This window comes from Diceros bicornis, chromosome 7 (genome assembly GCF_020826845.1).
Source record: "Diceros bicornis minor isolate mBicDic1 chromosome 7, mDicBic1.mat.cur, whole genome shotgun sequence".
In the NCBI taxonomy this organism is placed as follows: Eukaryota; Metazoa; Chordata; class Mammalia; order Perissodactyla; family Rhinocerotidae; genus Diceros; species Diceros bicornis.
In genome coordinates this window covers 28,299,824-28,315,678 of record NC_080746.1, presented here as the reverse complement: position 1 = coordinate 28,315,678, position 15,855 = coordinate 28,299,824, and the positions used below count along the sequence as shown (strand labels likewise).

Here is a 15,855-nt window from a genome sequence, read left to right as displayed (position 1 = left end):
AATACAGAAAAAGTGGGGACCAGCCCGGCGGCGTAGTGGTTAAGTTTGTACTGCTTTGGCAGCCCAGGGTTCACGGATTCAGATCCTGGGCGTGGACCTATGCACTCCTCATCAAGCCATGCTGTGGCGACGTCCCACATACAAAATAGAGGAAGATGGGCAGAGATATCAGCTCAGGGCCCATCTTCCTCAGCAAAAAGAGGAAGACTGGCAACAGGTATGAGCTCAGGGCCAATCTTCCTCACACACACACATAAAAATACAGAAAAAGTCCTTGGTAGATCAGAACACTTACTCAGGATACCTGGAGAGGAGGGACACAAAATGAAGAGATAAGGTGCCCTTTGGCAACTAGGTAGTGAAGGGGAGAAGCAAAAGGAGGAAATTCAGAGTGCTGCAGACAAAAAGAAAGAAAGAAAAACAGAGTACACGTAATTCCTCTTCCCGCTACAAAATTTCAAAAATACACTAAAGAAACTGTACTACTTTCATATACTGACAGAGAGTGCTTTTGAAAAAGGAATCTTGTAACCATCCCAAATCCAAAATGATGAATGGAAATTGAAAAAAATCTGAATAATGGTAGTACAAGAAATCAGCAAACAATCAACACACATCAACTGATGAAAATTCTCTACCAAAAAACAACCACCGCAGCCAAAGAAAACTGTAACACAACACATCCAACTAAACGAAAACATTCAAACAAGCATTTGGCGATATGAAAAAGCAACGTGGTTTGGAAATTCAAAAAATTAAAAACAGAAATAGGAAAAAAACAGAAATAAATTGAAGGAAAGAGATTAAATTCAAGAAACAAATGGAAGAAAGGGCAAAATCAGATCATACGTGAAAATTAAATTACAAGGTGCCCAAGGGAGAAAAGACTAAATGAAAACTTAAGAGGCATTGAAGAAATGCAGAAAAACAAGCAAGAGAATAAATCTGAGAAAGAAAAAAGGGTCAGAAAGAAAGTGAAACGGAAGATGGACAAAGGAGAAATAACCCACATATATAATTGGTGTCTCTGAAGAAGAAAATGAAAACAATATAACAGGACTAATATTTAAAACTATAATCTATGAAAACTTATCAGAAATAAAAAAGATCTGAATCTACATTTTTAAAGGGATCTCGAGGTAACTGGAAAAGTAAACCTAGAATGTCAAGTCTGAGACATATCCTGTGAAACTATTTAGACTTGAAATTTTTTTTTACATCTTCAACAATTCTAGGTTACATGATCAAACAAGTTATAAAGGCCAAAGAATTAGACTGGCACCAGACTTCTCAAAAAAGATATCTATATATCTTTATATATATTATAACATTATATATATATATATATATAAAGCAAGGCAACAATGGAATAGCATTTTCAAAAAACTGAAAAAGTGTGAATCAAGGATTTTATATTCAGTCAAGCCATCTTTCAAGTATCAATACTACAGAAAAACATCTTTAAACATAAGAACTTAGAGAATTATGTACCCATGAGCCATTCATGAGGAATCTACTAATGAATGAGCTTCATTCAACCAAGAGATGACTGAGAAAACTTCAGCGCCCCCCCCCAAAAAAAAACCATGCTGAGCATTTATTGTGTTTAATAGTAGCTTCAAGACTAAATGAACAGTAGGGATGAGAATACAAAACCAATATATAAATATTATATGTTGTGACCAAGGTAGAAATAAGACAACTAGAAAATGGAGCAGAAAGAAGAAAGTAGAACAAGCTCAATGACTGCTGTTTAGGCAATAGATATGAATCAAGGGTTTGAAAAACCTGATAAATCAGAGAGTAAACATATAAATAAGAAAATAGGGGATAAAGTCACAACGGTGACCACTAAAACAAAAATTCAAACCTTCCTGAATATCAATAAAAATTTTTTAATAAAATAGTAAATAATGAACATTACATGGAGAAATAAACATAGCTAACACATAAAATTTTGTGACAGACTTGAGACCAAACGGTCAGTCATATTAATAAATATGAATGAGCTTGACTCACCTATTAAAAGAAAAAGGCTTTCCATTTGGCTCTCAAAGCAAGAACCAATGGTATGCTGCATATAAGAAACAAAGTGATTTAAGGTTAAAAAGAATGAGATGGGGGCCCGCCCCATGGCTTAGTGGTTAAGTGTGCAGCACGCTCCGCTACTGGCGGCCCGGGTTTGGATCCCGGGCGTGCACCAACGCACCGCTTGTCCGGCCATGCTGAGGTGGTGTCCCACACACAGCAACTAGAAGGATGTACAATCATGACATACAACTATCTACTGGGGCTTTGGGGAAAAAAAGGGAAAAAAGGGAAGAGAACTGGCAATAGATGTTAGCTTAGGGCTGGTCTTCCTCACCAAAAAAGAGGAGGATTGGCATGAATTTTAGCTCAGGGCTGATCTTCCTCATGAAAAAAAAAATAATAATGAGATGGACAATGGAACACCAGGTAAACAAAAACAATAAGAAAGTAGGGGATAGCACTCCTGACATTAGGCAAAGTATAATCCAAGCCAAAAAGTACAAATGTGATAAAGAAAGCCCCTTTTTAATGCTAAAAGTCACAATTCACAACAAAGATATTACATATCTATGCACCAAATAACACTGTAACTATCATCATGAGACAACAACTACAGGAGATGCAGGAAAACAAAGACAGAAATGCTTTAATAATAGGAGATGTTAACAAACAAAACAAAGTACAAGACAAAGTACGTGGACCAAAAATGAGTATGCCTATAGAAGACCTAAGAAACCTAATAAGGTAGACTTTATGACTGTAAATCAAACTTTACATCCTGATAAAAGACTATACACCATCTAAACTACATATAGACCATTTACAAAAATTGATCATATATGAGGTCACGAAGTTCTACAGAGTAGAAATATTACCAAAAAAGTTCTCTGATCACAATGGAGTAGTATTAGAAATTATTAAGAAATTCAAAAAGCAAAAACGATCTTCTATTGAAATTAATAAACTTTATTTTAAATAACCCTTGGGTGAAAATAAGAAATGTAAACTGAAAGTAAAAATTTCTAAAAATAATAATGAAAACAGTTTCTATCTATCAGAATCTATGAGATGTAGTTAAAAGTAACCAGAAAAATATTTATCGACAAAAGAATAAATGAATTACATTCATAAATTAAGGACAGCCTTGACGAGTTTACTAAATTTTCAAAACTATCTAATACCCCCCATTCTGAAAAGAAACAAACACAATCATTTTCCATATTTTTTCCCTCTTATTTGCCTCCCTTTTCTTATTGAGAAAATAGTGAAAATGGCCGGAGATAAATGGGCTAACCTATGAAAAAGTGAACAATGGAGCTGACTTTCTGAAGTGAATGCTCCAGTGCTATATAAGGAATTGGGAAATAATTTAAATCCTACAGATCTTCCCAAATGGGAATAGGAAAGATTCCTAACTAGGTAACACGAACTCTGATACAAAATATTTAATATCTCAGAGAAAGACCACAGAGATCAGCAATTCTAACAATATAAGAAACCATCTTAACCACACTTTCACTCTCCACCTTTCCCCAAAATTCCCTCAGGCTATAAAAAAGTAGACAGAATATGAAATATCCAGGCCTCAAACTACAGAGCTGACTGGAAAGCAAACTGGTCCAAGTGAAAGTGGGAGGAAAGTCAAGCAATATCAACATTGAGAGACTGTACAGCACACACCTTCAAGCATGAGCAAGATGAAAAAACACATCCTGGCAACTCTGCATACACACCATGGCAGAAAATGAGTGAGAGAATAAATGTCTAAATGAATTAGAACAAAGCATGCAAACTACAAAGAACAAGACCAGAAGAAAACTCACACAAAAGAAATTTCTATAAATTGCTTCTTGAGCAACTTGATGAAAATCTGTAATAAAAAAGCTCAAAAACAAGATGATGGTTAAAAAATAGAATTAGAGAGATCACTGAGCTACAAAAAATGAGCAAGCAAAAAAAAAAATGACCAAACAATAGCCCTACAGAATTAATAAATAAATTAGAAACAGCAGGAAACACAATAGGCAAGGCTGATAAAAATCAAAATGACTTTATGCCCATTTATTCAGGTGACACCAAATGTGAATTTGGATCAACTAAACGGAATGCAGAGTACTGGAAATAGCAAATATCTGAATGAACATAAAAAAACTTTTTTCTCATTAAAAAAATCACTTTAAAATAGAATTAGGTGTTTAAAGTAAAAATAATAACAATGCATTCTGTGGATTATAATAGAGAAGTAAAATAAAGGATAAGATGGGAAAAATAAGAGAGTGAAGTTTCAAGGTTCTTAAAATATGAAGTGGCATATTTTTGGTGGACAAACTCTTAGGGTGGCCTCCACTACGTTCTGATCCTGGTTACTCACATTTTTACGTGATCCCATCCCCTTGAGTGTGGGCAGGACCTGTAAAATGCTCTAATCAATAGTATATGGCAATGAATATATGTGATTTTGCGGGATTATGTGATAGTATTATGTAAGATTTCAGTGGCCACCTTGCTGGATTCTCCCTTTCCCTTGCTGGTTGTGAGGAAGCAAGTGGCCATGTTGGGGAACTCTACGTGGGAAGGAATTGCTGATGCCCTAGAGGAGCAGAGGGCAGCCTCTGGCCAACAGCCAGCAAAAAACCGAAGCTTTCAGTACTAGTTGCAAGGAACTGAATGCTGCGAAGAACCACATAAGTGGGGAAGTGGCTCTTTTCCCAGTTCAGCCTCCAGATGACAACTCTGTCCTGGCTCACACCTTGATCACAGCCTGGTGAGACTCTAAGCAGAGGACCAGGTCAAGCTGTGCCTGAACTCCTGACCCACACAAGAGATAATAAATGCGTGTTGCTTTCAGTTGCTAAGTGTGTGGTGATTTGCTATGTGGCAATAAAAAATGAATGTATTAATGATATAATGTTTAGGTTGAAATCTATCATCTTGCTATTTGTTTTCTATTTGTCCCATCTGTACTTTGTTTCTCTTTTCCTCTTTTTCTGCCTTCATTTAGACGGAGTATTATTTTATGTTCCATTTTATCTTTGTTGGCTTATTGCTATAAATCTTTTATTTGCTTGTTTTTTATCTCAGGGTCTCCATTAGAGTTCATAATTATACATCTTTATCACAGTCCACACTCAAGTTATATTATACCACTTCAAATATAGTATAATAACCTTATAATAATATACTTCCATTTCTCCTCTTCCCACATTTGTGCTATTATTGTCATTTATTTTGCTTTACATACGTTATAAACCTCACACTGTTTTTGTTTACATAGCAAAATGTCTTTTAAAGAAATTCAGAGAATAAGAAAAAACTCTTATATATTTACCCATGTAGTTACCATTTCAGTGCTTCTTTGCATGCCTGGTAATTTTTGACCAGATGCCAGACACTTTGAATTTTATGCTGTGACTACTGGACATACTTTTATTCCTACAAATATTTTTGAGCTTTGTTCTGGGATGCAGTTAAGTTACTTGGAAACAGTTTGATTCTTCTGCCTCTTGCTTTTAAGATTTGTTTGTCAAGACTAGATCAGTGCTAAGTCTTGGGATAACTATTCTACATTACACATTACCATTCTGTGTATTCTACCCAATTCCTGGTCAATCTTGAAATTTTCTTCTAGCTAGTGGGAAATCTTACCTCTCTTCCTTTCAGGTAGGTCAGTCTTTGCCCGGCCTGGGGTAGTTTCCTCACATGCATGCACTAATCAGTGCTCAGATATTTGAAGGGGTTCCTCTAAAGATCTCTAGAGTTCTCTCGCTGTGCAGCAAACCCCTCTCTAGTAACCAGTCCTGTTGTCTTGGTCTCCCCAGACTCATAGCCCTATTTCCTCAACTTGGTTAGTTCAATAGGCTTTGCCTGGATTTCCCCATTTTGTACCACAAAATGGAAACTCCCTCAAAGCAAGAAGATGGGCAGTCACAGGACTCGTTTCATTTTTTTCCTGTCTCTTAGGGATCATTGTACTTTCTTGTCTAATATCCCATGTCTTGAAAACCACTGTTTTATACATGTTGTCTAATTTTTTGGTTGTTTTTGGCAGGAAGATAATGTGGTTACTTCATCTGGGATGGAAGCATAAATCTTGAGCTATTTCTTATGAAAATGAAAGGCTGACTCAGGATTGAACCAAGAGTACACAGCGCAGAGCAAAGGGTCCCATGGAATCCATCTCAAGAAGCAGGACGGGGGCCCTAATCAAGCAACTGGCAACACATGCTCGACTTAATTTTAGTACTACTAGTGAACAGTGACTGCAATGTGCCTCAAGTTTTTCAATCAATGTGTCTACTGTGGTTATGTATGCTTCTCTTATTGTACGTTTGGTGTGTGTGTCTGTATGTGTATATGTCTGTGTGTAAGAGGTGCAAGTAATTTGTCTCTTAAATTTGGTCTTCAGATCCTGAAGCATCTGACTAACCTCATCTTCAACTGGGTTTGATTTAGGTGAATCTGAGCCTAAGCCTAATGCCCTACTGGGATGAAACTTTCTTGGGAGGATTTGAATGTATTTTTTACACGGGAGGAGTGTAAATTTATGACTAGAGGGTGTACTGTAGTGGATTAAAGATGGCCACATATTATTTGATACTACTCCCATCAAGAGGTAGGGTTATAACCCCTCTTCTTGAATGTAGGTCAGTTGTGTGACAACTTTGACAAATAGCATACAGCAAAAATGAAACTGTGCCAATTTCCAGGCCCAGGCCCTAAGAGACTGGCACCTTCCACCTCTTATCACTTGGAACTATCTTTTGGAATGGCTGCTCTAGAGGAAGCCAGAAGCCATACAACAAGGCCAAATACCCTGAAATTGCCATAGGAGAAGAGAGTACTAACAGCAAGTCCCTACCTGTTCCAGTCATTCCAGTATAGGCACCAGACATGTGAGTGAAAGAGCCATTTCAACTATTCCAGCTCCAACATACACCATATGAAGCAAGGGGCCCTAGACATACAGCCCCAGTCATCTCCAGATGTTTGAGCCACTCCAGCTGAGGTCCCAGACATCAGCAGCAGAGGCAAATCATCCAGCTGAGCCCCGACCAAATTCCTCAAGTATAAAACCATGAGATATAATAAAATGGTTGTTGTAAATAACTGTCAAAGGAGTTCAGTTTGGATATGCCTATTCCAGATACAGATACACTAGAGATGTCAAGTTGGAATCTGGATATGTGATTCTGGAATTCAGTAAAGAGGTCCAGAGTGAAGATTTAAATTTGGGAGACATCTTCCTTGTCCTGTTCTACTTTTCCTTTTTCCATAGTACTTATCTCCTCTTAACATTTTCTAGATAATTTATTTATTATGTCTAATTTTTACTGTCTGTCTTCCCTGATATAATGTAAACTCCTCAAAGACAGGGATTTTTGTTTTATTCACTAATGTATCCCCTGCATGCAGAACAGTGACTGGTATATAGAAGATACTCAAATATTTGCTGAAAACATGAACCAACTTAAAAATGGTATTTAAGACCATTTTAGTGATGAGATTTACCTTGGGAGAGATTTACCTATAGTAGAGGAAAGATACGGTTTGAGAATGGGCATTTCAACACTTAGAAGTTGAGAAGATAAAGAGGAGCCAGCAAAGGAGACTGAGAGGATGCAGCCAGTAAGGAAGGACAATAAATAAGAGACGCTCTCTAGAAGCAAAGAAAAAAACAGTGTTTCAAGAAGGGAAAGTGATCAAGTATGTCAATGATGCTGACAGGAAGAGTGAGATAAGCACTGAGCATTAATTCCCCAATATGCCAATGTGGAAGGTTCACCGAGGACCCCGACATAAAGAGTTTTAGTAGAATGGTGAGGATGAAGTCTAACTACACTGAAAATAAGAGGTAAATGAAACGAGAAGAAACAGATTTTTTTGTGTGTGAGGAAGATCAGCCCTGAGCTAACATCCATGCCAATCCTCCTCTTTTTGCTGAGGAAGACCGGCCCTGAGCTAACATCTATTGCCAATCCTCCTCCTTTTTTTTCCCTTTTCCTCCCCAAAGCCCCAGTAGATAGTTGTATGTCGTAGTTGCACATCCTCCTAGCTGCTGTATGTGGGACGCCGCCTCAGGATGGCCGGACAAGCTATGTATCGGTGTGCACCCGGGATCTGAACCCAGACCGCCAGTAGTGGAGCGCGCACACTTAACCGCTAAGCCACGGGGCTGGCCCCAAAACGGATTTTTTTTAAAATGAGTTTTGCTGTCAACTGGAGAAGATAAAAGGCCAGAGGGGGATATGATGCCCGGGTTTGTTGCTGATATACTGTAAAATGTTTTTGTATACTAATGGAAATAATCTTATAGACAGGGAAAAACCTAATATTACAGAGAAAGGAGGGGCAAGTGAGTAGGTGAGAAAGGATGAAATTCAGTGTAAATAAGTGAAGTAGCCACAGATAAGAACAACAAAATAATTTATCTACTATTAACAAGAGGAAAAGTAGAGTGCATGGATATAGATGCAGGTATATAGATAGATGTGGCAGAAATTCCCTTCTGGTTCTATTTTCTCAGTAAAACAGGAAGCAAGGTCATCAGCTAAGAATGAATACAGAAGAGGTGTAAAATAGTCCTTTACCACTGTACTAGAATATACTTGGCATGTATCTCGCTTTAGAACTTACATTGTGCTGTAATTATTTATGTACATGTCTCTGTCACCACTAAACTGTAAAACAAAATAAGGTAGAAGAAGTACTTCTTATTTTTGCACTACCAGCATGTAACAAAATGCCCTGCAAACAAATATTTGTTAACTCATTGATGGAATAAATAAATGTTATAGATTCCTCTAAGACTTTGCAGTAAAGCCAAAAGAGTTTGAAAATAGCAATAAGTAAAATATTCTCAAGTATCTGTTCGATAAATATACTTAAAGCAATTTGCGAATATTGAGAAACTGAAACAATTAAACTTCAACTGATATGTGAAATTTAAAAACTACAGATAGAACATAAACATTTCTCCTTTTTTAACATACTAAAGAAATAATGAGATGCCAAGCTTAAAAATAACTACTTACAGTTATGAGTTACTCTAAAGTATGCATCACACTGATTCTAGACATTCAATATTTCATAACAAAATATCAAAGTTCAGCTCCAAGAAACCAATATCTTTGAAAAAGGCTAACTACAAAAATATCTTCCATATTAAAAAAAATAGGAGCACTCTTATACCATGGCCATATTTTATAAGTATATGGTTTTCTCTTGACAACAAGCATAAGAACAAAGAAAAATGAAGAACCTTAGATCACGTGGGGGACAAAAAAATGTGCTCCTGTCACTTCGAATACTCTCATTACTTAAGATTTTGTAATAATAAATACAACCCCAAAATGATGATTTTGCTAAAATTTTTAACTTGCATACAAACCCCAAACAACTGTAAATTGTGTTATTTGGAACAACTACTTTTAAAATCACTAAAATTCAAAGACACTATTTAAAAATCCAGAAATAAAAACAAATGAATCATGAACATGTTATACTTCATTTAATTCTTTATTACTTTGGGGACATTCTTTTTCCTTTAATAAAAAGAATAGCAGTAATATATATGCTACTGGTAGAAAATTAAGAGCTTCTATAAAATGCTATGAAAAGAAATTTCAATTACTGAATATGCCAACTTAGTTTAGAAAATGCAAAAGAAGTCAGTCGATAGATTTAACAACCTTGAAGTGGACTCAGTTTCCTCTGAACCAATGATTTGCTATACTTCCTAGATAATCCTTCAGAAAAGTTCTTCTGCATATTAACTGAACAGTTCAGAACACCAAGACGTAGGTACAGAATAGGAATGTGAGCAGGTCACCCAATATATCTAGTCTTACTCCCCAGTTAGTACAGTGAAGTCCACAGGAGCAGGTGGGGAAGGAAACGACACAATCCAACGATGTACAGCTGTCAGAGAACCAGAGCATGAATCTCTTTCCCTATGACCTGAAGGTCAGTTGTTTAGTTAGATGCCATGGAAATAAAACTGAAAGGAAACGGAAGAAGAAATAAAAAATGAAAGGTATGACTCAACATTTTTTACTTTTGGTGAAGTCAAATGGTTTCCACCACTGAGCAAACTGAAGGGCTTTCTTCCTCTGATCCTCAAAGCTTTCTCGGATCCCTTTCCTCCAAAGTCTTGGTTCTATATCCAGCATCCCACCAATGATTTCCTTTCAAAGAAAGAGAAAAATACAAACATGTATATATAAACACTGAAAATAGGAATGAAACTATTTCTGTTTATTTTGCTGCTAAATATAACATTAAGTAGTTCTCCATGAGGATGTTCAAATTTTTACATAAATATTACTTTCAAGTTAAAAAAAATCTTTTCAATCAGTTCTAACTATGCAAACCCTGTAATTCTAGGAGTCCTAGCTGTGTCTCCGGCCAAGCGATTTGTCCATTTTGTTGCTTGTTAGCACATCTACCAGACAGCAGCAAAGGGGAGGAAGAGAAAGTGAATTTAATTCATTTGGTCCTTATTAGCTGCTCTGGTAAACAGTTTGGAGGAAAGTTAATCAACATGTAGCAATTATTAACTTTGTTGTTCAACTACAGTTGAATCTCAGGCTAATGTTCTCTCTGTTATCCAGTATATTTATAAACTAGTTTCTTCTATTAGCTGGAGATCATTTTTCAGGAAACAAAATCATATTTTAATACTAATCTAAGTAAACCAAGAATTTAAAATTATAAATCATCTTCATTTAAAAAGTCACATTCCCGAGCCCTGAAAGGAATAGATTTTGATTGTCTCCTTATTATTCTAGATGACTTCCTTCATGATCCTCTTCCTGTGGTGTTAGCTACAGAAATTAATCAAATATATGCCTGTGAGTATCCATGTACAGAAAGATATGGAGAAGACTTGTAATGCTTAGAATGAGGTCAGTATGGTAATACAGAAAAACACTGGACTAAGGGTCGAATTCTGCATATTCAGTCTAGCTCCACAGGACTGTGTGGTGAGATCTTGCATGTAATCTAAGACATAGGTTCTTCTTCTTAACAAATACGCTGAGGGGACCTACAAGCAAGTGCCAAATATTGTAGGGGATTCAAAGATAACTAACACACATCTGTCTGTCTTCAGAGAGCTCATCACCGAATATGGAGCTGCGGTAGGAGCCAGAATAATAACCCGAAACTATATACAGGATTATCTTGAAAAGCAAAATAAGGTAAATGCCCAAGCAGACTATATGGAAACTCAAAAAAAGAAGATTCTATTTGCTGGATAAATCAAGAAAAGCTTCAAGAAAAAGGAATTTGGGGGGCGGGGGGGGACTCTTACTGGGAAAGGGGAATAAAGGGGCCAGTAGAGAAAATAGTTTGTAGAAGACATCAAGAGAAATGGGATAAATTTACATCTAATGCAAAAGAGTTTCTTGGCATCAGCACAAGTAAGCAATATAGTTTAAGGACGCCTAGCTTATAAACTCATCTAAAATTGTCTCTATAAAACGTCAAGTTTTGTCTTATGTGTACCACACAGGATTGATTCTTGCTCTGCTACTGAAGCAGATGTTGATGGAAAGAGACCATCCTTCCTGCTCTCTGAGCAACTGCTCAGGTAGCAGGTGGAAGGGAGTTCTTGGGCTCACAGACTTTTCCTGAAAGCAGATTTTGGGGAAAATGGATCAGTGATACAATGCTAACTGAAGAAGCTTTACTTTTAACATTAAAATAGTCCTGTATAAACCACAGTATATGCATAATATTTGGAGGGAGGGCAATCTCTCAATTAAAATCACACAGATTAAAAAAATGAACATTTTACTTTGTTTTCAATAGAATCAAGTTTTAAAAAAAAATAAATAAATAAATCCAGAGTCATAGAGTCTTCAATTATAAAGCTCTACTGAATAACAACAGAATTTTTTTCAGAGCAGTGAAAACAAACTTCTTTCTAGTTAACTCCAGAAAAAAATATTCTGAAGAATTCTCAAACAAGTTTCTGTAATATATCTCAACAGTTCAAAGATGAATGTGATTTTGGGTCTCAGGTTAACTCTTTAAGGACAACAGCATAAAAAGTTTGAATCCAATCTTTGGAGTTGAGATTCCTCTTGACACATCCCTATTCACTGTAGAAGACTGTCTTACGTAGATGCAAGTGGGGAGGGAGAACAGGGAACCCTGGGCAGAGTTCATCAAGGCTCCTCTAATTTAGAGCATGACATGAGCAGAAAGGCCTGAGACGCACTAGTCACTTCTAGAGCTGTTATCCCCCAGACTCCTTCTGACTGCTTCAACGGCTACATTAATTGCATTCCAGTCCCTGATACTACCACACATACTTCCCAGATATTCAGTAGACCTTCAACTTAAGAACTATACCCTTAGAAGGCAATCTCTTGTAATGGAAAGAATCGACTGGCAAATGAAAGATCTACACTCTAATATCTGCCCAGAAATTATCAGTATGAAATGAGTCATATATTCTTCTTGGACTATATGGTGCTTAATTATAAATGAAGAGGTGAGATGATTGGTTCTCTAGTTCAACTATGAGTGTATGTATCCCTGGTTCTGTCCCTTATTAGTGCCTGACCTTGGGCAAATTATATAGCCTCTCTGTAGCTGTCTCTCCATCTGTAAAATAAAGTAATAACAATATCTCATAATAGAGTTACTGTGAGCATAAAATGCTCAGAACAGTACCTGGCTCATTGTAAGCCCTCAATAAATGTTAGCAATTATCATTCTCAGTACAAGACTGGCTGACTCCACAGGAAAACATCACAGTCACTGTTGACACTGTCAACAAATGGTTGGTTCCAAAGTGGCATTCTCAACTGTTACAAATATTCTGGGAGGTTTGTATAAATAGTTACTAGGTTCTCCCTCTAAAAATTCAGTAGAACAGTACTCACCAATTCCACTGTATATTGTGCCCAAAATTTTTATTTCCCTTCAAAGAATGTGTTACCAAATTGCCAAACTCTGGAATTTTATTAAATTTGTGAGCATACCTTTCCAAAGTAATGAGGAAATTTGTGTTGATCTTCAATGACATGGGCAAATCCTCCTTGGAGGCCAAAATCCACAGAGAAGTAAGGTAAGCCTCTGGGTACCTAAATAAACAGATAAATCATACATGAATACAGCATGAAATCAGAAAGTTATGTTTAATCTCTCTTCCTGCTCTCTGACATGACAGTAATTACGCATCCCTCAAGACAAACATATACAATGAATTTCCAATTTAGAGATACTTAAGCAATGACCTAACTTTTCTAAGTAAAACATTTCATTTGGCAGTCTTTCAGCCAGATAAATCTTCACAATACCTAGCAATTACAATCAAAACCAATTATTTTCCTGTCTTTGGGGAAAACAGGAAAGAAAAGGTATTTTTTTTTTTTTATATAATAGCAGAATAACTTTGCAGAATAACTTTCCTTAGACTACACAGATAGAGAATAAGGATATGATTTCCTATATTTTCTTCACAACGAAGAATAGGAAGAGGGGCCTAGATAGATACTTAGAGCTTGTTTAATAATATCCCTAAGACTTTACTAGTATTTATTTATCAAAGATAAATTAAACTTGAACAATCATAATTTTTTATTAACTGGTGAGATGGACATAGCAATACTTAGTTATCAAAATATCTCCAGGACTAACTATTATCTTTCCCTCTCTTTTTCCCTCCTTCCTTCTTTCTACATACACACATACGAAGTATTTTAAACTCTATCTTGATTGGAAAAGGCCATAATTTCTTGCTTTATCAATTAAATAGATCTTGTGTCCTTGTAAGTTTTTCCTTGAAGCCCCAATTCTGTCACTAAAAATTATTCAGGTGGGTCAATTTATAGTAATATCTCTCCTCTCTAATTCCCTCATACAGTCAGCATTTACTCATTCTGGCCCTGACTCACATATTTCTTCTTAATTATATATATTTTGTATTCTGTCCTCAAGAAGGCAAGACTTGGAAAGAAATAGTATGGTATGGTGGAAGGAGAGTGGTTATACTGAAATAGTATAAAGCAATTAAAATTAGAGCTTATAAAGAGTTGTTCATGTTATAGGAAAAGCATAAGTAAAAAAATCAGTTTACAAAATAGTATGTAACATAAAATGCAGAGAAATGGGCTTCTGTTTTGTGGCTTTGTATTTTTTCATATTTTCACATTTTTTAATATGATAAACATGTATGACCTAGACAATTATAGGAAGATAATTATAGGAAAAAATAAAGTAAAAAGACAGACGAGGCTCTAATCGCAGCTCTGATTCTTATAACTAAGTAACTTCAGGCAAGCTATTTAACATCTCTGAGTCTCATGAGAAATATGAAGAACTCAGAGGTTTGCTGTGAGGATCAAACAGGAAAATGCACATAAAGCGCATAGCCCAATGCTTGGCACAGAGAAGATTATTCAAACATTACTTTCATTTCTGTCTCCTATACAATAGCACTTTGTGCAAACCTGGTGGTCTAAGAATAAAGAATGGAAGGCTCCATTAGAATATTTTTGCTATCTGAAGTAGATCTTCATGTGTGAAACACGAATCTGAATAGCTCAAACGATGTTACGGAAATACATCAACAACTAAAGGACAGTTACTCTGAGGGAGAGAGAACACTGAGGAAACAAGTGGTGATGACAGTGCCTATGCCTTTTATTTTATTGTGTTTGGCAGAATAACGGCCCACTAAATATGTCAATGCTGTTAACCCCCTATTTGCCATGAGTATGTTACCTTATGTGGCAAAAAAGATTTTGCAGATACAATTAAGTGATGGATCTCGAAATGGGGAGAGTAGCCTGAGTTATCCAGGTGGGACCAATGTAATCACAAGGGTACTTAGAGAGACAGGAGGGTCAGAGTCAGAGAAAGACTGGAAGATCCTACGCCGTTAGCTTTGAAGATGAAGGAAAGGATCACAAGCCATGGAATGCAGGTGGCTTCTAGAAGCTGGAAAAAGCAAGGGAGCAGATTCTCCCCTACGGCCTCCAGAAGGAATGAAGGCCTGCCAACACCTTGATTTTAGCCCAGTGAAACCCATTTCACACTTGTGACCTCTAGAACTATAAGATGATAAATTTCTGTTGTTTTAAACCACTAAATTTGTGGTAATTTGTTACAGCAACAATAGGAAACTAATATGCATACCAAGGCTCAACAACCTATGGCATAATTGCCAAGACAGCATAATGAACACACTACTACTTCCACACAAAGAACAGCTGCTGTCAAAAGCTTCTCTGCTCTCTCACTGCAGGCTGCAAAAGGTAAAACCTACCGTCTTGCTAGAAGAGTTGTTAGTCAGTAAGCATAGCAAAGGCTCTAGTACCAAAATGCATGCATGTTTAGCACTCTCCTTTTCCTGCCTTGACCAGCCAGAGGGAAAGGAGCTGGAACTTTGGTACCACTCTTGAAAGGTACTGACAGAATTACAGCAAAAAATTTTATTGATGGTAGAAAAACAGTAGTATTTGAATTTTCCTCTTTTAACATTCCGGATGTTACTCCTGATTTCCTATAATTGTTCTTGAGTTTGAAGGTCTCTGGACAAACCCAAATTTTCCTTGAGATAGACTTTTCTTAGTTTTAAAAATCAGTCCCTAAATGTGCTACATGTTTTTCAACTGCTATATTTATCACAAAATTAAACTTAAAAATCACATTTAATAAAGTTCAGGAAGAATTCACATGAAATCTCAATAAAATAGCCTTGTGAAAAATGACCACTTTTCTTGACAAGTTATTTAATATCATTGCAACTCCTCTGCAATGAACATTCAGATCTGTTTCCCTTGTATATTTCCATGAACTTCACACTACACT

At 36.4% G+C, this 15,855-nt stretch overlaps 1 protein-coding gene across 4 annotated transcripts in view; it reads right to left on the bottom strand.

The window, feature by feature from the left end:
* Positions 1–9,523: 9,523 nt before the first annotated feature.
* The window catches only part of CWF19L2 (CWF19 like cell cycle control factor 2), a 124,751-nt gene continuing 118,419 nt past the window's right edge, over positions 9,524–15,855 (bottom strand). For all 4 annotated transcript variants that reach the window (XM_058545300.1, XM_058545302.1, XM_058545301.1 and 1 more), the window contains 2 exons: positions 13,023–13,124; positions 9,524–10,214 (listed from right to left, as the gene is read on the bottom strand). In XM_058545300.1, coding sequence (XP_058401283.1) covers positions 10,071–10,214; positions 13,023–13,124 — 246 coding nt within the window. In that variant the 3' untranslated portion in view covers positions 9,524–10,070. The remainder of the gene's footprint in view (positions 10,215–13,022; positions 13,125–15,855) is intronic.